Source organism: Salminus brasiliensis, chromosome 24 (genome assembly GCF_030463535.1).
Source record: "Salminus brasiliensis chromosome 24, fSalBra1.hap2, whole genome shotgun sequence".
NCBI lineage: Eukaryota > Metazoa > Chordata > Actinopteri > Characiformes > Bryconidae > Salminus > Salminus brasiliensis.
In genome coordinates, this window is record NC_132901.1 from 15,397,762 (window position 1) to 15,424,821 (window position 27,060).

The 27,060-nt window shown below is 38.1% G+C and overlaps 2 protein-coding genes across 2 annotated transcripts in view; one reads left to right on the forward strand and one right to left on the reverse strand.

Annotated features, from left to right (window-relative positions):
* LOC140546768 (RNA-binding protein with multiple splicing-like) overlaps positions 1 to 18,338 on the forward strand; it is a 59,200-nt gene extending 40,862 nt beyond the window's left edge. The window contains exons 7-9 of the mRNA XM_072670166.1: positions 2,166 to 2,229; positions 13,235 to 13,411; positions 14,318 to 18,338. Coding sequence (XP_072526267.1) covers positions 2,166 to 2,222 — 57 coding nt within the window. The 3' untranslated portion in view covers positions 2,223 to 2,229; positions 13,235 to 13,411; positions 14,318 to 18,338. The remainder of the gene's footprint in view (positions 1 to 2,165; positions 2,230 to 13,234; positions 13,412 to 14,317) is intronic.
* Positions 18,339 to 22,536: 4,198 nt separating this feature from the next.
* LOC140546801 (fatty acid-binding protein, intestinal-like) lies at positions 22,537 to 26,045 on the reverse strand. The gene is made up of 4 exons (XM_072670203.1): positions 25,979 to 26,045; positions 24,610 to 24,782; positions 23,974 to 24,081; positions 22,537 to 22,587 (listed from the first exon to the last, which is right to left on the reverse strand). The coding sequence occupies exons 1-4, from the start codon at positions 26,043 to 26,045 to the stop codon at positions 22,537 to 22,539; spliced, it is 399 nt and encodes a 132-aa protein (XP_072526304.1).
* Between the last annotated feature and the right edge of the window lie 1,015 nt (positions 26,046 to 27,060).

A 27,060-nucleotide genomic window follows, 5' to 3' on the forward strand; every position in this document is an offset into this window, starting at 1 on the left:
AGAAGACAGACTTATTAGCAACATGGTCCACACTTTCATTTGCAGATGTATCTTAATCTCAGTCTTAACCACTGCATAATTGCAAAAATAAAAAAGCTAATTCACAGATATAAAGATATAAATTAAAGCATTGAGTTGTCAACTAGATGAATTACAGTGGTCTAGATGAATTTTCTCCTCATCTAACACACCTGATTCAGCACGCAAATATTTTTTGAATCAGTTGCATAACTGTGTAATGTCAGGCCTTTATAGCATTGGGATTAAGAAGCTGTTTTGTATTTGCTGTTGTGACACTGGACAACCTTTAAATAATGCTGATCCCAATGAACCCTAAGGAGAGGCTGTATATTACCTACATTTAGAGCGTTATTATTCAAAACTAATGAGTGACTGTAGCTCCACCTCAGTGTATATCACAACACCTACATTTAGAGTGTTATCAATATTCAACCCTAATGAGATACTGTAGCTCCACCTTAGTTTATATAACAATACAGATTTGTGGGTGGAACCTAGAAAGATTAACCCCTTAAACAGCCTATGGACCACCAGTGTTATTACATAGAATAGCCCCACCTGTTTGTCCCTGTAGTTACTGAGTAATACGCCTTTGTGTGTAACAAGCCGTTGAGCGTTAAGGGGTTAATTCTCTAAATGATCCATACGTGGTGTCACCTTCCCCAAAGATGAGTGTATTTCTAGTGATTGTGTGTCGGGGCTTTACGCCATTAAAACCCCACACAGCCATGACCCAGATATTACACCAACCCTCTACTCAATTGACTTACTCTGAAGTGGGTTCATATCGATCTGCACTCGGAGAGGGAGAAGAGAGGGGGCAGAGGGGGAGTGAAAAGTGAGATATTTCTGAGAGTGTGGGGGCGCGAGAGGAGAGAAATGTGAGATCCTTCCATCACAAAATGGGGAAAGAAATACGAGGGGGTCGATTTCGATTTGACAGAGATGATAAAATGGCTAGCCTGAGTTGTAGATGGTGATTAGCTGAAGTGCCTTTGAAGCTGTACTACCTGATATAAATATACACACAGGGGAATTAAGCGGGACTCTGGACTGTATAAGATATCAGTTTGTAATCCAATTATTCTCCCTTTCCTTTCTGTACTCATAATCTTATATTACCTGATTTTACTTGTTTTAGTTAAATATACTGTAAGCACTGACGCAGTGGGTGCATTTCTACTTAGGTGGAAAAGTGCTATATATGTATTCAGCTGTGAAATGCACTGAAATCAAAACCCTGACGCTGGCCTACAAAGCCAAGAACAGACCAGCCCCTCCGTACTTGATGGCAATGGTCAAAAGCCGATCCGCACCAAGAGCCCTTCCAGCTTCAAGTACGGCCCGGCTCAACCCGCCATCCCTCAAAATCCACAGAAGACAACCATCCAGGCTTTTTTCTGTCCTGCACCAAAGTGGTGGAACGAACTTCCCCTGACAGTCGCTGACTGTCTTCCAACGCAGACCCTTTTCCGAGAGTACTTGGACGAAGAGTAGAGAATTATTGTCTCCTTACTGACTTGTGTTTAGTAGTGATTAAACTTAGAGGTATCTTTGAATTATAAGTCTATTCTAACTAGCTAAGGTTTTTCTTGGGTAAATAACAAAGCACTTTTGTAAGTCACTCTGGATAAAAGCGTCTGCTAAATGCCTTAAATGTAAATGTAATGTTAAATGTCAGTGTCCTGGTCAATTTGGTCTTGGTTTGAGGTTATGCTGAAGAACTCTGAGGTAGTTCTCCTTCTTCATTATTCCATCCACACTCCCAAAACAGCCAAAACAGAGCATGATGCTACCCCTACCATGCTTAACAGTTGATACGGTGGACTTGAATGAAACTAAACCGAACAGAACCAAGCAGAACTCTACAAAAACTGAGCTACACCTTTTCATTAGACTGCCCAAAGTTTGTCCGACCTCACAGCAGTCACTGCAGAGCATGGCTAGATCAGTTGTACTCGTCATGATCATGTTTATCTGTTGTTGTTGGGTCAGCCTTGTGTACGGTGGGGCTTTGCTGAACATATGTGATCAGCTGCTGATGTAAAATCTATTGATGTAAAATCTATTGATGTAAAAATGGTAAAAGTTTATTATTGAACTTTTATTATAACACATTGTATCACTTTTTGTCCCGAATTCAGATCCGTTGGCTCCCTCCTGCAGATGCTCAGGGCTGGAAGTCCAGGCAGTTCTGCTGAAATCTGTGTGAGTAAGAGAATTAGACACACACACACATTCAAGCATACATGCACACAGATGAATGTGTCCTGCACAGTGTTCACATACACACCTGTAGTAAATTCCCTAAGTGAATATGGAGCACTACATTTGGAATACAGTTGTAGCTCTTCCGCCTTTGTGCGTGTGTCTGTGTTGAGGGTGGGGGGGACAGTGCTTCTTGTCTTTGTTTGGCAGTATTGGAGCATCAAGCGTGTTTGAATCTAACACAGGGTCCAGGCCCACTGCAGGCTATGAGTTAGCACCTAGATAGCACACCCAAACATACACACACACACACAAGTACACACACAAGCACACATTCAAGAGCAAAGCTGAATGCACTCATACCTGCTACTGCTAACAATGCCTGACAGCCAGCTAACACTTAGTAAGCGAGACAGAGAGAGAGAGAGAGAAAGCGAGAGAGAGAAAGAGAGAGAGGAAAAAAGATGAAGATAGAATATTTTGGGCTGGAGTTCGAGTGACTTTTGCTTTGTGATAGGAAGCCTGCCCCCCCCCTCCCTCTGGTGTGTGGAGCCAGGAATGATAGATGACAGGGTTAAAGGGGAGGTGATGGGGTGGTGGAGGGTTGTGCAGACTTGTCATAGACATGTGGACTAGGTAGAGCTGGAATTTATAGGATGTTAGATTAGGGAGATTAGGGAACTTTAGTTGACCTGTGTTTACAGCTACACTACATGGACAAAAGTATTGGGACACCTGATTATTCATTGTTTCTTTTAGAATACAGGGTATTTTTAAAAAAAGAGTTGATTCTGGTTTTGTTGGAGTAACTGTCTCTACTGTCCAGGGAAGACCTGACTAGTCTCGATTCTGTAGCATTGCTGTGAGGATTTGATTGCATTTAGCTACTAGAGTGTAGCTGAATGCAACTCTCCCCAAACTCATCCCAAAAATATTAGATGGAGGAGCACCATCATTCCAGAAAACACAGTTCCACTGCTCCATAGCTCAATGCTGTCTATCTTTTTCAGAGAGTCCTGTTCTATTGGCAGTACTTCTCTATAGGGACTAAACAAACACTATGTGTGCATTTGCACATCTGCGTCAGCAATGGGTGCAACTTAAAGTAGCTGAATGCATTCATTAAAACGGGTGTCCATATGGTGTACATGGCTTAAGGAGATGTGGTACTGTGCTGCTTTTTCTCATACACACTCACACACCCACACTTAAGCCACTTATCCCTTGGGTTGAAATGGATAAGTAGACAGGAAGAGACTTGTTCTTTGGTTCTGTAGGGAAAGGATTGGTAGAATGTGTGTGTGTGTGTGTGTGTGTGTGTTTGTTTGGATGTGTGGGTCCCCTGCTTGAAGACACACACACACACACACATACAGATGTACTCTCCAAAGCCCTGCACATTCTTAGCCATGTGCACATAGTTTGAAATACAGTGGTGCCAGTCCAGACAGAGTGGTTTGGCCTCCCTTATCAGATAATACACCACCCATTTCTCTGGCTAATCTGGCTAATCGTCATACACACCCACACACTTCCCCTCAGCCATTCTTTGGTTGGTATAATTTCTGCTTTTTTTTTTTTAGAATTCTACCGAAACTCTTAGAAACACTTAGAATTACATAAATACATACATCATAAATGCACTACACTCTTACATGGTGCAATGCCATAGACAAGGTTAAAAAAAACTTACTTTTGACGTAAAGACACTCTTATGTTTTTTTCTGGAGCCTCAGAACATGTAATGTACATTCTGCCAGTCCCAGGTAAACTAGTGTCCTTAAATATCACTCATGAAGAGCTGTGTCTGATCTTTGCCCCTTTCACTGAGGCTTCAGGCAGACTCTAAGCTCTTGCTTTCCCTATTCACCACAATTACATTATCCCTTACATTGTTTAAAAAAGAGCAACACCAGTGATGTCAAACCTCATCTAACTAAGATCTACAGGAATTAAGGTATTTGTCATAGAACTGGTTTTACAAAATCAATTGAAATATGCGTGGTTGATATGGCATAAATCTCAATACTATCTTTTTTCTGACATCTGGTAAGTTGGAATACACAAAAAAGAACTAGTGATGACATTTGGAAAGTACCATATGAGTATTTTTCACACACTGGAGAGTGCCACTACATCATGCTCTCTCTTTTTTTTTTAAAGACACACTGTAGTTAGTGTACTAGACATATCAAATTTATTATTTGTGATTTAGTTCATCACGATAAATGTCATCATATTTCACAGCTCTAGACACAAATACAAGTAATACTTTCATTTGCAGCACATTTGCTTATGTATACTACCTAAACAGCTTGCAAACATTAGTGGTGGTGGAAGTTTAGCAGGCAGTATAACAGTAATTGCAATAGCAACAGAGGTGCATGAACCCCATGATTGCCGCTTACAGCAGTATTTCTCGTTATTCTAGACACAATGCTTTAAATTGTTGTAGCCATAAACCTGCATCTGGACAAACAGCATTGATTCTGCTTATATACCGTTTCATCTTGTTTGCTGTAGTGTTTCTCTTCTTGCTTTGTTTTAACGTGACTGTTTGTATGCCTGACCTTTTCCAAGATTAAGATCATGCCCTTGCATGCAATCGCTTTTATAAATAGCCAGTTGGACTCTTTTTGTTTATGTTCGGAATACCAAATTCAGAATACTGTTTTAGAGCCAGAAGGGGAATGCCGCTCACGACGACGTTATGGAAAGATTTGAGCATTTCCTGGACTTCCAGTTACTTAATTCAAAATCTAAATGTAGCAAAGGTTGTTTCAGTTTGTTGTTTGTTTGTATTTATAAAGCGGACTGGTCACTTTCATGTTTCAGAGCACTTCAAACTTTAGGAACAGGGGCCGTGGTCACAGAGGACGTATTTGCAGGGAGCACCAGGAAATGTCGCTGGGGGAGACAGCTTGTCGCCATGTCGATGGGATAAACAAGCTGAAACTGGATATTTCTCTAGAGACGGGTGGGAGGGGCCGTTTAGATTTGAGTGATTTTCACACTGACCCGAGAGCCACCCTGTTGGTTCAGCTATATGATAGGAAGGCTGGGGTTTGGGCATTGCCGACCAGTTTGCAAATTTAATAGCTCATTATCTTCCTAATATGTCCCAGGATCATGTAATATTTCAGTTCATTTAGGTGCATGCTTCCTGGAATGACCCAGAGAGAACCTTACGCAGTATTGTAAACGGTAAACCTCCACAAACCACCTTTTTAAAAAGAAAACAATAGTATTGCAATAGTATTGTAATGCAATTGACTTAATAAGACCCAACCTCATCTCCACTTCTAAAATAGACAACAACAATTCGTAGTAAATACTTAATAAATAGTAGATTTAATAGTTAATATGTCATAATGTTTGAGGAGGATTGAAGGCAGGGCACAAGCAAAAGTAATAGGGCCTCGTTTCAACAAAACTAATGACAGAATCTAATGACAATAAGCACATCCATTCAAAATAAGGACGTCTTATACTGAGAACTGGCAGAAACTAACCCTTGACAGATGTAGAAATACTCTTGCATGTGGATTAATGCATGAGGCCAAAGCTAACACAGGAAAAACAGCAGAAAACAAGACAACACAGGGATAAACATGATGAAATAAGTAACAATAAACAGATAAAACAAAAATAACAACAAAAAATATGTCAAATTAAGCAAATAAGTAAAAGGCTAATACATGCTCATAAAATACTGAAATAGCATGGCATGTAAAGTACTACACAAAAGAAACAGAAAAACTGTAAAGCTTTTTATCGGGGCAGTAAAAGTGTGTAAAATACTATTATACCGTTATAATAAATGCATGAGTCAGCAAGCAAACCTGTGTTCTTCTGTGTTCTTCTAACCAACATATCAATAACTTTACTGACAAGCATACCAGACTACCAACTTTGTGTATTTCAATTTATTTGTTTTTTGTATCTCTGCTGAGATCAATAGTAGGCATGTGACAATTCAACACTGTAATTATTAATATAATAAAAAGTCTTCGTATCAACTTGGTATTTATAATCGGCATTGTCTATAAAGTATTGACAATGTATCACACAGCAAGGCTATGTGTCAGTCTAAAAAAGCAGTTTCTACTCGTTGGGGAGCAGTCGGGGTGTGTAGAAATGAGAATAGGCTAGTGTTGCTAACAGCAGGGGTGCCAGCCAGCGGCGACGGGCCTAATAAGGATTATGAACCAGCTGGCGGATGATTTAGACTACTGTGGGTAGACATGGGCACAAGTGTAGCATAGGGCTTAATGGATCTGACTCAGTGTTGAGCTATGGAGGTCATCATGACTCAGTTTGCTTTGTTTAACATTCTTCATACATGAAGAACTCATAGTCCCTAAAGGAGACTGTAGTGATTAGTATGAACTACATACCCTTGCTATGAAGGTACTCACTGTAAACACTGTCCATGTGGTGCCATCTGTAATAAACTTAAAAGCCAGATGGGGTTGTATTGCATTGCAATGTGCCCTTAATTGACTGCACACTCTCAGAACCTGACTGTAGTGTGTTAGGGCAGAGGCCTCAGTCACGTCTGAGATTATTAAGGATTTCAGTTTGTTCCTGGGACTCATTTGACTCCCATTCTTTATGGATCACTATATGTGGCTCAGCTCAGGCCTGCAATAAATGCTGGCTGCAAATGCCTTGTTTAACCCAGGCTTACTGTCCACTTATAATCAGTAGGGGTTTGAAGATGCACTCCACTGGCCACTGTTTGACCCACAATTCAATATTCCTACAATATTTTGAACACAGTTTGCATAAAAAAAGAGGCAGGAGGAGTGAGGCTAGAGTGGGGTGCTGATCGGTGCTGCTTTGATGTTTATATAATTCCAATATTAATTATAATTGTACTCTATAAAATATAAGTATCAGAATTCCACTCTCAAATTTCTGCTGCATTCTTACACCCCTAACAGTCAGAGTACACCGTATGTCCAAATGTTTGTGGGCACCCCCTCGAATGTAATGTATTCCGCTACTTGAACTGTTGTCACTGATGTGCAAAGGCACACACTATAAGGGTATAAAGCCCCCCTGCATTGTGCTTTGGAGCACTGACTTTCTTAGACAGTAGAAACAGTTACACCAACAAAAGCAGGATGCATGCTTATGTGTTAATACCCAGTAATGAATAAGCACGTGTCCCAATACTTTTGTCCACACACCCACACACTTCTTAATACATGTAGACAGCCTTTGACTGTGAGCCGTGCCCACTGAACTGCATGCAAGGGTAGTATATACACTCTCATCTGATGTGTGTGTGTGTGTGTGTGTGTGTGTATGTGTGTGTATGTGCGCACGTGTAAATTCTGCCATGGGGATTATTGGCCAATGGCCTGAGTAACCAAGCAGTTCCTGCCGAACCCCTGCATCGGCCATAACTGAGAGGGAAGGTTAGGTGTTTGTGTGTGTAGGCAGGGGGTTATTATTCTCAGCTGAGGTCCTCTAATAAGGAAGAAGTGCTCTCTCTCTCTCTCTCTCTCTCAATCTTTCATGTCTCATGTTCTAAGCTAAAGACAGCTGCTCTCTCCCTCCCGCTGTGTGTGATAGTTTGTTTATGTTCATTTTTAGAACAAACAATGTCCAGATTAATAAAGTTCTAACCTACAGAACCAACAGAGCATGTCCCAATTCTGTAAAGTGCTTTGTTAAAAAATAAATAAATAAATAAAAAAGAGCAAAACTGTTTTCCCTGACATGGAGGTTAAGGCTATTACACGGTGAACATGATACAAAGAAATAACCTGAAAATCTTTTCTCTCTGGAAAAACAAACAAATGTGTATAATGTCAAAAGGAACAGGCAGTGAATCTGAGGGGGCTACTTGCCATTTTGGAGAACTGAATGGAAAGTCTCTGTTCAGAGGTTTTCGCATTAGAGCGTAGATGTAGGGCTGGGCAGTACAATCGAAAAATGAACTGAAGCTGGCATTCAGAACCTCTAATTGACGTAATCTTGGTCATGCCGATTATTTTGATTCTTTTTTAATTCAAATGTTTGTGGACACCACTTCTAATGAATATATCCAGTTACTTTAGGTGCTGTCACAGATATGCAAATGCACACACACAGCCTGACTAGTCCATATAGAGAAGTACTGCCAGTACTGTCAGTACAATATGGCTCTAATGAACATAATCTTGGTCATGACGATTATTTTGATTCTTTTTTAATTACGTTAATACATTTTTGCCATGTTACGCCACCCCGTCCAGTCTGCGACATGGAAGCCACATGGAGGAGAACTCAAACAAGCCAAGCAAGCCAAATGAGCAACCCAAGCAGCATATATAATCCTTCATTAATCGTAATCGAGGTAAAATGGCTCTACTATCACCCAGCACCTCCTGGATGCCCATAGTCTAATTTCAAATGGCTCCGGAAATGGTAAAATAATACATTAATAAAAAGAGGAAGACAAAATAATCCTTTACATTAGTCAGACAGTACAGAGACAGTGCTGAGACACGACTAGACAGTTGTTTTGGTTGTTGCCATGTCAGTGCTAGAGATAGCTGTGAGTGGTTGGATATTATGTATATATAAATAATATGGGATACATATATAATCATATATAAATGTATTATAATATATAGAGACCTGTGCTGAGTTGTATTGATAAAATTTTATATCTGAATATTTAATAATCCAGTGTTTCCTGATTACTACTACTCTATACTAAAAGACTATGGTGTTGTAATATAGTAATATAGTAAAAAACTATGTAATATATGAAAAAAATAGTGTGTGTGCATATGTAGGTGTGTTTTGAGGGGTTGGGGCCCAAAGCCAGGGATTTTTTTCCCCTTGAATAGCCTTGTTAGTGCTGCCCTCCTTGTTTACGAGCAAGACGACTCATGCTTAGCTCTGGCTACCTACATATATACAGATTCATGTTAACATTGTCAGATACAGATTCATGTTAACATAGCTTTGTTAGTGCTGCCCTCCTTGTTTACGAGCAAGACGGCTCATGCTTAGCTCTGGCTACCTACATATATACAGATTCATGTTAACATTGTCAGATATCATCAGGTGCCTCATGCAAAAATGGCCATTAAAGTTTCAAAGGCCAAAACAAAAATGTAATCAATTCTCTTGTAAACATGCCTACTCAGCTCCTACAGCAGTGAACGCTACAGTGAATCCCCCTACTACGACAACGAACCCCCCTTTCTGAATAGACAGAAACACAAAAAGGAAGTGAAATTGCGAATCATCTTGAACTGAACTGAGACTGAAGGATTTCTTTTTTACACAATACTACATACACTGTTTAAAAAATGCCCCTCTACAGTAAAACTAATTTTGCCTCGGCAATCACTCCTGTTCAAGTTCTTGATTTTCATCCATCCTCATAAATAATTGAATTGTTCAATCCTAGTTAGAGTTATCTTAGTTTTGGTTTACTTCCCATCAGCAAAGAAACTGTGTTAAAGCACAATTAGCTGGGTCGGGTATTGGATAATTAGACCGATTCATGGAACCGATCCTTTCACTTTAATTTGTTGGTGTAAGACTGCACTAAATGTGCAAGTAAATAAAGTGATAAATGGCAATTGAGTTCATTTAAATCTATGTGTTAATTTGTTATATTATCTAAAGTAATGTTTAGGTCAATGCCTTAAGTCTCTCCCACGTGGTGAGATATATGGTTTATTAATTCAGCAATGGTATCGGACTGGTATCGGGTATCGGCCGATATGCAATATCGGTATCGGGAACTGAAAAAGCCAGATCGGTGCATCCCTAATTAAATTCCCAGTATTACAATTATCTCAGAAAGTGTTAAAGTAACACTGAACACCAACAGATCCTGATTAACTCAATGAGTGTTAAGGGATTAGCTCCACCCTTCGCGTGCTCTGTAGCCCTAGAGGGGCATGTTATTGACTCCTTTAGTTCTTTACTTGAAGAAACTGCTATTGTGGATTGTAGATATATCCTTTATTTATAAAAACAGTATTAAACCATAAATCTATATATTTTTTACAACGCTAGAATACTGTTAATTTAACAGTTATTTCTCACAGTTATTTATCTTTTAAACCTGATAGATTAAATGTTTTGATTGAAAATTATCCAAATCATTAAGATTTCTGGGCAAGAAATCATTTTAGGTCTTCTGGCAGGTGGCAGAGGGCAGGTGGAGCACAGTCTTCTTGTGTTTAGATTAGTTAGCAGATAGTTTAATGACACTGAGGCGGATGAAGCTTTCATGTATTCATTTAAGAACTATTTCTGAATCTTTTCCAGCATCTGTAGAGATGAGCCTTATTGTAAAGTAACTACTTCAGTCAAATGATTTGTTTACGTTAAATACTGCAGGCAACGTAGAAAAATGCCTAATAATTTGCCCTTTTTTATCACGTTCTTATACATCAATTTGAAACATTTACTTTCAAATTACTTTGCTTTTTTGTGCTTTCTATGTTGCAAATGAAACAGAAGTCAGTTGACATTTCTCCAGCAAGACTGTAGGATGCAGGTAGGCAGTGACATATTAACCCTGGTGAAATAACCTGAACTAAACCAGCAATGGAGGCAGAAAGCCTGTGGAGACCGGAGCTGAGTATGTTTATGCACTGACTGATTCTGATGCTTGAAGCAGAATTGACTGAAATGTGGAGGGTGCTGCTGGAGGAGGCTAGCTTTGCTCAGTGGAGTTGGTCAGAACAAGTTGTGTCCCTGCACCCAGTGAACCGTACTGGAGGGTTTTTTCATGGAAACGTCAGTGACGACTTCAGACAGGATATACAGCTTCACACAGAGAGATGTTATTGACCACTGGCTGCGTATATCAATAAAAATCAATCTTTGTCATATTTGAATGCACACGCTGTCGTCTGTACAGGCAGAATAATTAAAAAATAGGCAAATAAATAGCACAAAAATTCATATATATATATATTTATATATATTATTTGTTTGTTAAAATGAGGCATTTGGTCATGGAAAGAAAGGGGTTTCAAAGCCTCTGCAATCCTAACCCCAAGTTTGAGAAAAGCCATTGCAGTAAAATTGCTCGTACAGCTAAATAACTGGCCACTTCTTGCTCCAAAGGGGTTGCCAGATTCAAAATTCTGTAAAAATGCAGATTCATAAAATGCTACTGATAAATTAACAGGGTGCATTGTTTGTGAGGTACTTTCTAAATGTACCACAGCACCAAAAGTTTTCATACTTTGATTGTAGAAGAAAGAGTCTAAAATAGGACCTACATTTTTGACCCCCGTGCATAACCATATACTGTATGTGTTTAACTAACCCTAAACATGCATGCTCTGCAAACCTCCTGAAATGACCTTACTTAATTTATTGCGGCCTAAGCTAAACTTAGCTAAACTTATACAGGTTATCTGTGAATCTGGAAAACCGTGTTGAGCTGGTAGACCTTCCCCAAGTAAAATTTGGTCCTATTTCTGTTTGCACATCTGTGTAGACCTCCTGCTCTGAGTCAGTGTGAGAACAACCTAGGCTGACCCTGGAGGGGAACAGGAAATTCCCTCCTCCATGGGAACCAAACAGCCAATAACACAGAGCAGAGGGGCTTCTATTTTCATCTGGAAGTTGGAAGCTCTGTACAAAGTCATCCAAGAGTTGTGAGACCTGTTGGCTCTGGAGCAGTTGTCACTTGTTCTGATGCCCTGGGGACCTTAAGTTCAGTCTGTGGTATTATCAGTTGTGTGATGAGGTCAGTGTTTGGCTGAAGTGTAAAAATCAAAGCTGTTTGCTGAACCTCTACAGTTTAGGCTTAAAGTAAATTAGCTCTGCTGTCTTTACTGTATGGATCGTCTGCTGCAGGGTTTTTGTCTTTGAACTTTATTGATTGTTAAAAAGGGAGAGTTGGATCATCATTTCAGCCCATGGCTACAAATGAAAGTTGTATAATTCATTAAATTAAAACATTAACATATGTTCTCTTCATGGTGACACTTTATTTTGAGTGGCTCTTTTTTTTCCTATCCAGAGCGACTTACAAGGTTACTCATATTACAGAGGTGGGTCAATGTAGTGTTAGGAGTCTTGCCCAAGGACTCTTATTGGTGTAGCGCAGCATATTCACTCAGACCGGGAATCGAACCCCAGTCTCCCACATGGTGTGGTAGCTCAGTGGCAAGTGGCGGTGTTATCTGTTGCGCTACACCAACCATCAGACTCTCAGGAACACATCAACAACATATCAATGATGAAGCAGCAGTGAAACATCTAAATACATTCAGTAGACTATCAATAGACTTTCAATTAACTGCATAAATGAAGTCTGCTGAATTCAGTTGTCCAAGTTCAGATCTATAGACGTTCACCTGAGAAATCACTGATCATCTAAAAGCTCTAATACAGACCATCTCAACATCCTCTACTAGCTGCTGCTGACACCAGTCTGGAACTGGAGCTTAACTGTATTAATTTTGTTGAGATTAATGGGCCAGGGTGAGGGTTAGTATTAGGTTTTGGGTTGAGGTTAAGGTTAAGTCTAAGATGAGGGTTTAGGATTAGGTCCAGGATGATGGTTAGGATTACATTTGGATTGAGGTTAAGGTTAGGGATTAGGACCAGGGTTAGGGTTAGGTTTTTGTTTAATGAAAGTCACATAAAGTCTACTAATGCATCAGGAGAACATCTTCAAGATGTTTACCTCAGTGTTTTCAGATGCTTCACTGCTGCTACTGCACTGACATGTTGTTGATGTGTTATGTTTCTGATGGAATATGTTTAATATTCTTATATAAAGAACCTCTCAAAAAGCATTCCCATCTCATTTGCCCTTACTTTTCTCAGAACAACAGTGGAACCCGTTCTGAAGAACCATGTACAAATAGGTTTTCCATGGTTTTTTATCATAGACATCATATTTGAAGTGTTTCTATGAGTTGCCATGGCTCTCCAGAAACCGAAGAAGAACCTCATCTTTTTAAGTGTGAAGCAATTAATACAGACATTAAACAGTTGTTTTTCCTCCTTCCTTAAGGTTCCTTATGTGTGATGGTGGCCATGGATGGCCTTGATCGAGCTGCCCCCACCTGTATCCCCCTCCCACATTCTCTCTTTTTCTCTCTGTCTTTCTCTTTCTTACTCTTTCTTCCTGTCCTCCCACAAGTCCAAACCAGGGGTCTCCAGACTCACTTTCTTCAGTCATGGACCACAGGTGAGCATTTAGTCTTGTTTTTCTTGGGCTCTTTTGTATTGCAACTCTTCTCCTTCAGTTTTAGGTTTCAGTACAGAAACTGATCCTGTTTCCTGATCTTCATATATTGTATTTGTGACAAATACTCCAACCATAGACTCTTAAGAAAGAAGGTGCTACCAAGGGTTCTTTGAGTAAGGCCATAGACGTGAGGCCATTGTGGTTCCATAAAGAATAATGTAAAGGATATAGTCTATTTTGGCTGCTGTTTATTACACTTTTGTAATAGTTGTTGATCAAAGCACCTTTTTTTTTTCTTATACGGCAGCAAAATAAATCAATGTGTAACAACAAAATATGCACATGAAACCACAGAAAAATCATATAAATATTTAGATGGCTTTTAGTGCATTTCGCGACTAAACAGGAAGCCAGTTCTCTTTACCAAATTTAAAAGCCTGGTGTTGGCTACGAAGCCAAGAATGGATTTTCAAAGGTCTATCAGTACCAAGAGCCCATTGAGCTTCAAGTACGACACGGCTTGACCCACCATCCCTTAAAGTCCATGGAAGACATACAGGCTTTTTTCTGTCCTGGCATTGAAGTGGTGGAACGAACTTCCCCTGGGTGTCCGAACTGTCTTCAAACACAGACTGAAGACCCACCTCTTCCGAGAGTATTTGGGCGAAGTGTAATGTCGAGTATTGTGGTCTCCATACTGACTTTTGTATTTAGTAGTATCTAAGCTAAGGCATCTTTGAAGGTTAAGGCTATTTTCTCAGTAAACAGTGAAGCACTTTTGTAAGTCTCTCTGGATAAAAGTGTCTGCTAAATGCCTTAAATATAAACCCTTTGTTTATTCTTGTTTTGAAGTGTCCTAAATCCCAAGAAAAATGTGACATGGGAACTATCTCTCTTTTTCCTCAGGTGAACACCATGCCCCCCTGGGCTACAGGGCAAATCAAGACCACCTCTGCCTCCATCACACAACCCCCCTCCGCCCTGCTCTCCTCTTTTCTACTGTTACACCACTAACATTTTAATCAAAGGAGTACACACATGGTCTGAAATCACTTAATCTGTGCCGCCTGTGGAGATAAACATTTGTACTATATGATCAAATAACTGCAGGTTTGCACGGTTAGACAGAAAGTAACCCCTTTAATTATAATAATTATTCAGCTGTTAATATCAAGTGAGTACTACAAATTGTTCCGAATCCACTGTGAAACTCATATGTAAGTTATCCAGTTGTTAGATTGACAAATATATAGATGACATATTTGTGCTCTGCCTACAAAGCTATTACTTTTCAGCAAATATTAAGAGGTTTGAAAAGCTAAACAGAGCACTGGCAAAAACCCAGGAGGTAGGAAAGGGTAGTGCACAGCCAAGCTTTTACCAAAATAAACACATTTTAAGTGCAAGTGTTATTAGCACTATTTATTTAGAATATTTACTTTATATGTGTCACACTTTCAGGACAGAATGGTTTGAGACTTGAGCTAATAAGTACCTGAAGCAGCTACAATGGCAAGGACGGCTATTTAGCTCGTAGCCTGTTATTCTGCTACAGCTGAGGTTTTGCTGTGGTTGATAAAACTAATTGCTCAGTAACACTGGCTTACACAACTGTATTCCTAATCGGTGCAGACTTCCCTTCAGAAGTACTTTCCTATTGATTGAGTCATTTCCAAACTGCTTGGTGGTTTTGGATAGGCACAACACAGCCCAGGTTTATAGGGTAGCATTTTAATCTTGAAACTTTACATGGTTTAATGACTTTAAATGAATGTAGCAGTGGTTTAGAGTCAGTAATTCACATATTTTAGCAATATATTAATAATATATAATAATATTTTAGCAAAATTTTCCCCAATGTTCTGTAAAGCCTTTTGAAACTTGCATTAGCTGCTATGAAAGTACACAGTTGTAGGCAGAGCATGGATACTTTAATAAAAGTTAAGGCCCACTTGCAGGCCTGTAGGGTTTAAGGGGTTAATATTCATGCTTAGGAAGCTGTTTAGTACAGTCTTGTACTAAATACATGTTTGCGTGTGACCATGACATCTTGAACGAGCATGCAGCGATGCCACAATAATGCAGATGAAATGTGGGACTCCTTTTATTGAAATGTTGTGGTTGTGTATTAATCATATTATCTTTATCTTTATCATCATCATTATTATTATTAATATTATTATCATTATTATTGTTAATGTTGTTGTTGCTATCCAAACATTGATAAGATGGATTATATCGAGAAACTTCTGATCAAGTTGACGCATGACTCGCAGAAATTATGATGACGCTGTACATTTTTAGATATTTTGAAGAAAAATACAGAAGTATTTTTGTAATCAAGTGAATGTTTTCAGTGCTGTGTGTTTGCTGATGTCGTCCATTGCGTGTGCAAGGATTTCTTTTCAATGACTTTGAATGTGTACTCTATTCTGCTGTTAGGGCATTTCGCCCAATTGAGCTATCCGGCGTCTGTCCACGAATGTGTTCTGATGTACGTACTGTTCTGAGTTTGGACAAGCATTACAGAATGCTAACAAGCTTTTCATAGACAGGCTTTCCATAATACAGTTCAACCCTAATGAGAAACTGTAGGTCCACCTCAGTTTATATCACAATACCTAACTCTAATAAAGATGTGAGGTGGTGCTATAACTATTAATAACACTAAATGTATATAAACTGAGGTGGAGCTACAGTTTGTCATTAGGGGTGAATATTAATAACGCTCTAAATGTAAGTATTGTGATATACACTGAGGAGGAGCTACAATTTCTTATTAGGGTTTAATATTAATAACACTCTAAATGTAGGTATTGTGATATACACTAAGGTGGAGCTACAGTTTCTCATTAGGGTTGAATATTAATAACACTCTAAATGTAGGTATTGTGATATACACTGAGGTGGAGCTACAGTTTCTCATTAGGTTGAATATTAATAACACTCTAAATGTAGGTATTGTGATATACACTGAGGTGGAGCTACAGTTTCTCATTAGGTTGAATATTAATAACACTCTAAATGTAGGTATTGTGATATACACTGAGGTTGAGCTACAGTTTCTCATTAGGGTTGAATATTAATAAGACTCTAAATGTGGGTATTGTGATATACACTGAGATGGAGCTACAGTTTCATATTAGGATTTAATACTATTTCTACAAGTGTTCTGTAAAGCTTGTCCAGCCTCGAAACAATAGCTATGATAGAACCTGCTGTGGGAGGGGCATGGATAATGTATCTCTGTTGTCTCTCTCATAACATTTTCAATTTGAGGGTGCCCCCAAACCCTTTGAAACGAACAATGTAGCACAGCAGAGAATTATAGTAAAAACAAACCTTACTTTTTTTCAGACAATAACTGCATGGTACAATTTTTTTATCTGGTTCTGATAATCAAACCTGTTTGTTACTGGCCTTATCATGGCATCATACTGATTATGTAATAGTATTGGATGTTGTAAAGTGTGACAATTTTGTTGTTGACAGCTATTTTTTTTGGAGGTTCATCAAGTTACTTTATTGACCCCCAATGTATATGTCTGTTTTTTATTCCAGAGTTCTCTTTCCTTTAGGCATTTATAGACTTTACTACTGTAAAAACACCATGAAATATTTTTCCTTTAAACCATAGAAGTCCAGTTATGACTTAGACTTAAACGTGCAACCGAGCACATAGATTTTTAGAACTATTGGTAGCGCTGTGAGAGCTTAGTTGTCATGTACAAATTGCATTGTATGTCGCAATCATAGGGGGCCAAGCGCTATGTGGTATTGGAAAGTTGCTAGAACAATCAAGGTCATTCTGTTGTAAATAGAATTAGGTAGAAATGTATTTATAATAGAGTGGGGCCTCTATTTGGTGGTACAGTATTTAACAGATACAACAAAAAGCAACAGATATGTCAAAATACATTCAAAAACACAGGTTTTATGTTACTTGGACACGAATTTACATTCACACTTTAACTAATCGTCCCCACAGAACTCCTTTGTTTTAGTTGCCCATACTTTCATGTTACAGTCGCTCAAGTTTTCTCCTAAGAATGAAACAGGGGTCTAGTTTTGTACTGTTTTTCCAGCAGATTTTGATGTTTTGGTCAATGTCAGTGTAAAAAGAAAAAGGAAAAACATTGGACTTATGTGAAGTGTAATTCTTCATTCTTCAAAGTAAGACAGGACACCAATAAGTTTACCAATAACTTTATCAGATTGATAATAAAATATCTTCTCCTCTACTTGCAGACATAAATGGTGGAATATGGAGAGTTTCGAATCTGCACTTGCCACAGACGTTACACACTGAGCTACGAGTCAGAATTAATTTGTAAAAAATGTCAGCATAGTTTTGTTATCGCCAGTAATAACTGTGATTTCTAAGGGTTAGAGCTGAATATTGATGGCCCAGGTATTGTGAATGTGATTCATCTTTAATAGCATGCCTTCCTTTTCTCCTATTATAGAAAAATTCTCTTTTTAAAGGTTGAAGGGTGTCATATATTTCTGGATCTAAAAGAAAAAAAATCCAATGCAGTGTTTTTAAAGTCTAAAAATAACTTCATACGTCTCTCCCTCTTCTGATGCTATTGTGGTCCTTGCGTTAGGACGACAAAGTGAAATACTTCAAAAAGCTGTCTGGTCCTCAGAATGTGTGAGCTGGAGTCGAACTCAATACTGAAGCCATTGTTTTTGGTGCATGCTTGTGGCATGGTTCTTTTTTTTTTTTAGTTGTTCGTTTTCTTCAGTGTATGTGGATAATGTAATATTAACATCTGATCTTCCGTAAGACTTTTGTTTCGAGTGTGTTTTGCCAGAAGATACTGTATGGAATGTCTTTTTGAGGGAAAAAAAAAACAATAAAAGTGATTTTTTATATAAACCAAATCCAGTTGAAAGCTCTGGAAAAATAGATGATGCCCATCTATTTGTTTTTCTGTTCGCTCTGATTTTTATTCAAGTCTTTTAAGGTAAGATCCCTGTGCGAGTTTTGCTGCAGAGGACCTGTTTTTCCCTCTTTTGAATGTGTGATAATCCATCCATCTTTCACACCTTTCTCTCTTTCACACCTCTCTCTCTCTCTCACACACACACACTCTCTCTCTCCACCTTCCTTTTCCCCTCTCTTCTCCTGTCCTTCTCACTTTCTCTCTATCTCTCACTCTCTCTCTCTCTCTCTTCACCTTCCTTTCCCCCTCTCTTCTCCTGTCCTTCTCACTTTCCCTCTCTCTCTCTCTCTCTCTCTCTCTCTCTCTGCCCTCTTCTTGCCCTTCTGCTGTAATAAGTCTCTCTCTCTCTCTCTGGAGGACAAAAACCTCAGGGGTTGAGAGGGAGCGTGCACACACACACACACACACTCGCATTCAGATCCGTACACAGGGGATCCTAAGCCACAATCTTCATGTCCTGGTCATGTGACTCCCACTGGAGCCGGCCACCAGCATGCCGCAAAGCATTACGGGATGAATTAAAGTAGCGTGAACTTTTGTCACGTTGAAAATGCAGACGTGCTTCTGACAAGAGAATTTATAAGGGTGTTGTTGGCATGTGTGTATCTCCTTAGTGTGTATGTGTGTGTGTATTAGGGGTGTAAATGCATCAGAGCATTGTGCAATATATTGAAGGTGTATGGTCAGATCCAAAAAGAGCTCTCGGAGGCCTTTAGAAAGAAGGTGGTAGATGCAGATGAGACTGAGAAAGGATTCAAAAAGATCTAAGAGCCTAAATGACCCTAAGACGATGTATTTACCATAGTGGTGTACAGCTTTTAATGAAAGTCCAGTTGAACTTTCTTTAATGTTTAGGTCACTCTAGGTCAAAAAAGTCTGAAAAAAAGATCATTTAGGGCATTTTCTCTGCTGTTAAACATGATGGCGGGTCATTTTTGACCATTAAGACAAGACAAGACAAGACAAGGATTAAAGTATGCCTTGATCAGACCAGTCCCTTATACACTGGCTCAGATCCCTACTATTTTCTTGCACCTGTTGTCAAATGGTTAAAAAGAATGAATGTAATGATTTAATTGTGTAAATTCCAGTAGTTTGTCCAGACAGGCTGGTGTACTCTAGCGCTTGTTTGAGAACCACAATCAAATTGGATCGTTGTGATGATTACGAGGTCAAAGATTTGCCCGTTATTATTATAATAAAAGAAATAGTGCATTAAGAGTGGATTGTTTTGCTGGTCTTTCCCCCTGCATTCAATGTGGCATGTTGTTTAAATGGTGAAATTAGAGATTTTGACCTGGTATTTAGTGAAAAATGATGAACAGAATCATTTCCTAAAGAATCAAAATTCAATTGAATCAAATCAAATCATTCATCAGATCTGAGATTTAAACCCCGAGTGTGTATTTGGTTGTGAACAAGGGTGACTGTATGCATGTATGTGTGTGTGTGTGTAATCTGTAGAAACACTCTGTGCTGTACTTTTTGGGTTATTATTCTCTGTGTGAGAATAAATAGCCTCACTTTGTTCCTGATCTGTCAGAAGAGCATTACAGCGCTGCTCAAGAACGCCGGCGTTTCAGAAAAAGTAAAATTAGATTAGAAATCTGTGTGTGTGTGTGTGTGTGTGTGTGTGTGTGTGTGTGTGTGTGTGTGTGTGTGTTAGAGTTACCTCACCGCTGAAACATTACCCTCTCTAGCTGTGATTTACTCCACAGGGAGGCCATGTTTTCTTTGTCTTTAATAGAGCTATTTACAACTAGGAAACCAGTATGCATTGTGTTCTTCTGGTGTCTCTGGAATGAGATATTTTAGTAATGCTTTAAAATGTTAATGGATTTGAGTCAGAAACAAATCATTGATCATTAGAACCACAAACACAGGCCTAGCAGCCTAAATATGATAATGCAGGTTTTAAATTCCACTTTCTTTCTCTGAAAGCTGCGTATTTCATGAGTTACTTTGCATGGATTCATCATCACGGGAGTGGGCATGCTGAACACTGATTGTATAAAGTATGTACTGTGTATTAATCTTAAAAATGTAAAAGTTTGGCTGGTTAGTACGTGAAACTTGCTTAATTTTTGCTACCTCTCCTTTTTAGGCACGATAGGAGGATGGCTCAAATGAGTACCTCCTCCCCTGCAGGCCTTAGGTTGCATGGTTCTTCTAGACAGTTACTCAGTAATCGTATGAAACTAGCTACACATGTTGGCTTTTTTTTTGTATACACAACTTGAAAATGAACTACAGACAACCAAAAACCTTTTAGAATTAATATTGCAGAGTGAGTTTTGTGTGAAATTCTCTGGAAACATACAGAGTCAGAACTATTTACAGTGGTGAGGAATGTTACCAGATGTTGAACTTTAATGCCCTATTTTTAAAATGCTTATTATTTATTGAATAATGACATTGTGAGGCAATATAGCCTGCCAAGAAATATTGTTTTTTCAGATTTGCCTCTAATTTACTCCCTTAAACTTTAGGTCACTACTAAAGTGAATCGTTTCACACCAAACCAACTCTGAATATCGAAAGAATTGCTCTTTAAAAGATTCTCAATTTGATTCTTTCTCTTATTCTCTCAGAATCCAAATGTCTGAAAGTCGCTGTAACCAACAGTAAGAAGTGTGACAGCATATCTCATGACTTGGTGATAACCAAACACAGTCCTGTTTTAACTCTCTGAATACTTTGATTAATTTGATTCATATATGTTGATTCAAGCTGTAATAATGTCATTTGTAGTTACAAAACATCAAAGTATTTTGTAAATGGCCATTGTTCTTCTTAACCTGCTGAAATGATTAGTATTGTGGTTTAAAGAAACATTACAGCATTTTTTTCTTTTTAAAATCGTCATTTGTTTATTTTTTCATTATACGTCAGTGTTGCAGGTGCAGTGAACATTGGACCTTGCTTGAGCTCAAAATGTAGAGGTAATGGTATTAAATACGTTTTTAAGTGGATTTTTGCTTTTTATGAACATTAAAACCAGTTAGATGAAGAAAACATATTTGGACGTCAAAAGATTTCCTTTAAAAATCAGCACCAGTTTTCCAGTGTGTGTGTGTGTGTAAAACAAACTAAAAATGGACCTAATGTCCCTTTCTGGACACTGTCAGACCAATAAAGCTCAGAGCTCTAGCTTGCACATTGCATTTTATCCATAAGGCATGGTGGCTGTCATCACTTTGTTGTTGCTCATGCTCCTAGAAAGCTAAGAGGTCCTTCTCTGACCTTTCAACTTTGTGCTCTGCTGTCTAGCCCTCCTCCACCTCCACATCTCCTGGCAGCTCTAACTCTGACTCCACGTCCACAACTCTGAGTAAAACCCCTACTGCCTCACTCAGCCATCTGCTTTTTAAAGTATGGAGGCTGGTTACAAATCAGAGTTAGTAAGTCCTGTTGTCCATAACAGAGGACATTGAATAAAAGCTGTGTTTAAAAGGGTTAAAATGACTGTATGTTTCTCAGCTCTCACTAAATTGAAGTTTAGAGGACTTTGAACAAATTGCTCTTTATGAGCTGGATCCCAATATCTACAAAAACTGATCACTTGCCCCCTCTTGTTGTCATAAAATGTCACGCTACCAAAACTGAGGCATTACTAGAAAGCCAGGGATGTCCTCTTAACACTACAGTAGGATTTTAATAGAATGCATGAATTGTGCTTGACTTAGGTATGAGACTTATGTCCACTTCAGAGGCCAATGTGACTAATTCAGAGGTCTGAAAGTCACTGTTATCAACTGTAAGAAATGTAATAGAGTGTCTCATGACTTGGTGATAATCAACCACTGTTCTGTTTTGATTCATTTATGCTGAATCAAACTGAAATTAGGCAACTTTTACAAAACATACAACTGTTTTCTTTTCCTAAAGCAGTAAAGTCTTGTGATAGAGCACCCTCTTCAGGTAGAGAGTAGAATGTAAAATGTACTCTTAGCATATACATTAATAATATACAGTATATGGTTCTTATGTTAAAAAACTTAGCTTGACTATTAATTAATGTTAAATTAACCCATGTGCTAAAAACTCAAACAGCTTTATAGTTCTATTTTACATATAAAAAATACATGTGTGAGAAAAGGACAATAACCAGATAAAGTCAAATATCAACACATTTATTTGCAACACAACAGTTCACAACAATAACGTCCACTTGCTTTACGCCTTCTTGAAGAACCTCTTGGCATCCACTCCTTCGTAGTTGTACATCTGTGTAGGGAAACAAAAAAAAAAAAACCTCTAATAAGGAACATTTAGAAATTCTTATACTGACAGAATTAGTAAAGTGGCTAAATCAGAGAATATAATAGTAGGGAGCACAGATGCTTCTTAAAATTTTGAACTTCAGTCATTGTTGGGTCCATAATTCTCCTCCACATAATGATAAATCAATAATAACACAGAGCTGTTCTATATTTACAAAGCCATTCAACAGTCTACATACTATGTGGTGTGCTTACAGTAAAACACGTTTGTCGAATAAGAATGAATTTTAATGTGCATAATGATAATAACTCTTAATATATATATATATAGTAGTTTGTCCAGACAGGCTGGTGTACTCTAGCGCTTGTTTGAGAACCACAATCAAATTGGATTGTTGCGATGATTACGAGGTCAAAGATTTGCCCGTTATTATTATAATAAAAGAAATAGTGCATTAAGAGCAAAAATGATTAACAGAATAATTTCCTGATGAATCAAAATCGAATCAAATCAAATCGTTTATAAGGGCTGTTCAGGGCTGTTCTATATTTTCAAAGCCATTCAACAGTCTTGTATATATATATATAGATTTATTTTTTTACAATGGTAGCAGTGTCGCAGCCTTTTACTCCATAGACAGAGAGCAAGAAGAAGTCTAGCCATTCCCTCAGAACAACGCAAAACAGTGGGACAGTTATCAGAATTAGCTAGCATTAGTCATATTCAGTCATCAGATGTTAACTATTTTCAGTTAGCACACTTAGCTGGTGCAGCTATTTTTAATTAGAAAACTTATCTAATATGAGCTACTTTTAGTTTGCAGACTTAGCTGGAGTTAGCTACTAGCTACCAATACTAGCTGACTGCAGAGACGCAGTTTCATGGCAGCAGCAGTTTCAGGCAAGTTGCATTCAGTGCATGCAATGACACTTGTTTTGGTTCATCTTAGCGAGGCAAATCAATAGTTTTAGGTGAGTTTCCGATACATTTGTGCTACATTTGTGCGGGGTTAACAATATCTTTTAAGTGTTAGACTAAAACAAACTTTCATGTAACGCTTATAGAAATTCACAGAATAAATATTACAAATGCTTTAGCTTATGTGCTCTGGGTAAGCTAATGTAGACATATCAGACATATCATCCAATTAGCAATGCGGTTATACTGCCTGTATGTGACCATTCCTAGAGGTTGACATGCTTCCACCAACAGTAATATATTCAACGTTGGATCATTTTGGATCATCAGTGGATCATCCAGAAGCCTGACTTCTCTACAGGGAACTGACAAGATGAATGTGTGTGTGTGCACTTGCACATCCACACATTAATGCATTCATTTGAAGGAGTGTCCACAAACATTTGGATATATAGCACATTTGACTCTCACCTGTACCAGCTCTCCTCCCACTATCGCTCTGGTGGTGGTCATGACTTTGCCATTGTCCTTCCGGGTGAAAGTTCCCTTCAATGTGTCTCCCTCCGTCACCCAAGTTCCCTGAGGTGCAAACACACACCTTAAGTGTACACTTCACATAGGACACAAACACCTGTGTTTGGCACATACATACATAATAATACTAATAATAATAATAAAAGAAGAAGAAGAAGAAGAAGAAGAAATGCTAAGCAAACTAATTTAATGACTGATTTATTTGCATCTAGAATAGAATAGTTATAGAGTAGAATAGTTAGAATAGTTTTAGAATAGTTATAATAATTATTTTTATAATAATACCCTAATGCTGTTTTGGGCCAATTGCTTTGCAATTTATTTGTTACATTTGTTTTCCTAATAATAATTCAATCAAATTCTATTGGTGTGCAACATGAGATTCATCCTGCATTGAACTAATTCATAAAGAATCATATCTAAACTGAATCTCTTTGAGGACAGATGGTTTCACCACTTTTATTATTTTATTATGAAGAAATCTTATCTTGCCGGTGCTTTTTAATCCATCGCTTTTTCATGGCAGCATATTTGAATAGAAGACTGTAATGATGATTGATTAGTTACACTTACGGTCACTTCGGTTCCATCAGCGAGAGAATATTCGAACTGGACTCCGAGAGTGAACTCAATGTCTTTAGTCCTGAATGTGCTGGACTCTTTAATGGTGAACTTGTCTCCGTTCTGCTCGATGATAAGCTTTAGGTTGTCATGCTCTGCCAGCTTCCTTTTCATTATATTAACACCTGCACACACACACAAACAGACAAACACACACACACACACATAGAACATGTATTACTTGTATGAACTGCTGCTACTACTATTAATAGGGATTTTTCTTTGTTACTATTTCTTAAAGATAACTTCATGTAGACAGAGAACATTCTAACAACCAGCAAATAAAGAATAATAAAAAAAAATATTTATGCAAGCACCTCCAGTCCACACAAGTATGGTGACACAAGTACATATTTCACACATACACTATATATACAGTATTTATTAGTAATTGTAATTCCAGTTCTCAGCAACATATTCCTGTCTTGTTAAAAACTACACATCTATTTCAAATATATCAAGTAAATTCAATGCATCACTTGCATATTTTACTGTAATCTATAGTTTAGATCAGTGAGAACTTCATTCTGCATACATGCAGCTGAACAAAGTGCAAAACAATACAGAACAGTTCTTCCTTTAGCAAATCCCTGCCTGCAAACCCAATGAGTCATATGTTTATATAATTAATGTGAGCTCTTAACTCTGTAATCTCCAAATGTTACCTAACATTCCACCAACAGTCCTTTTAGAATGTATACGTGCGTCTCCTTTAACTGATTAAAATCTGTCCTCAGAGTAGGGAGTGAGAGACATGTCCATGTTGGTCCTAGTAAAATGGATCAGTATATGAAACTGAAGCTTTCTATTTGCTACTGGGTTTTAGATCACTGCAGCCCTTATTGTTGGATGCACTATAATAGCATCTGATGCTGTCTTTATTGTTGTATGCACTCTGATAGTGGCATATTCAGAAGTCACATTACTTTGGAAACACATCTTATTGATTTGTTTAATCAAAAGAAACATAAAACCACACTGAGATGGATGACTGTATTGATCAAAATGGTAGTTTGTGACACAAACAAATAAACATCAAATCTACTGTATGTATATTGAACCAAACACACATAGTTCTATTTAGTTCCTTCCAAGGTTCCATACAAGTTTATATATTCATATATGTACATATATATATATATATATATATATATATATATATATATAGTAGTATTAGTAATTGTAGAACACTGTTCTGTAGTAATAATAATAATAATAATATGCCATAGAAAATGTAATAACTGACTATTATAACCATTTCCTGTTTTTTTGCCTGACTATTAAAGAGATAGAGTTCTTCGACCTGAAGTACATCGCTTACCCATTTGCTCCATGAACTTGTCGTAGTTCTCACTGCGGTCGATTTTCCATGTGCCATTAAACGCCATTTTTGCTGGCTTAGAGCAAGAGACAGGGTGTAATATGGAGAGAGAGAGAGTGAGAGTTGACTCGTGAAGATGTTGGATCTCTCTCCCTCCTTTTATAATCCCAGTGAGGACCTTTATCTCTGTCTGTTATCCAGCTGATGATGTGGTCACTTTCAGCTTAGGTCACATTCAGTGTGTGGTGGAGTGTATAAAGATAAAACAGTGCCAAACTACACCCTGGATTCAACCCTAACATTGCCCAATGCTCTATTGATAGTTGTACGAGAGCCAGTTATTTTCAGGGCACTGATCTAAATGAAAAGATCTATATGATCTACATGACGTTCGAACATCAAGAGAATCATTTAGGACAATGGTCTGTACTGAGTCTAAAAGTATTGGAATGGTAAGGCCTGTTGTTTTGTCTTTGCTGTACACAGAAGACATTTGCATTTGAGGTCAAACAAAGAATATGAGACGATACATAATCATTTCAGATTTTAATTTATCATATTTACATTTAGATGATTTAAACAACTTAGAATATGGAAGCCTTGGTGTCAGGCAACCTAATTTATAGTTGAGCAAAAGTATTGGAGCAGATAGGCTAATTGTAAAATAAAGTAAATTACAATTAAAATTTGCTACCAATAATTGCATGAAGCCGGCGACTCCACTGACATCATCAAACTGCTTCTACCATTATGAGTTACATCATCAGTAATGCATAGCAACTAATTCCAGAAGCAAAACGGTGCATCCAAGCCTTAACACTACCTCCACCATTCTTGACATTACTGTAGACCTGTAGATGACCCCGTGATATCATTCACTACCCTTGGAGTGATTCTTGCTGGACGTCCCCTCCCTGTATGTGACTACTTTGAGAGGTAGACATGCTTTTACCAACAATACTATATTTAATGTTGGATCATTTTGGTCAAAAAACAACTCATCTACAAGATTTTGAAGCATTCCTGTGAAGAATTGATTGCACTCAGTGACAAGAGCGTTAGTGAGGTCAGGATATTGGATG

What these genes read in the sequence shown, in the direction of transcription:
- LOC140546801 (XM_072670203.1), bottom strand. Translation starts at nt 26,045, where the DNA reads ATGGCGTTTAATGGCACATGGAAAATCGACCGCAGTGAGAACTACGAC. An exon ending in CAAGTTCATGGAGCAAATGG is followed by an intron (nt 24,783 to 25,978) that starts GTAAGCGATGTA and finishes GTGTGTGTGCAG; the next exon opens with GTGTTAATATAATGAAAAGG. An exon ending in TGGGAGGAGAGCTGGTACAG is followed by an intron (nt 22,588 to 23,973) that starts GTGAGAGTCAAA and finishes TTCCCTACACAG; the next exon opens with ATGTACAACTACGAAGGAGT.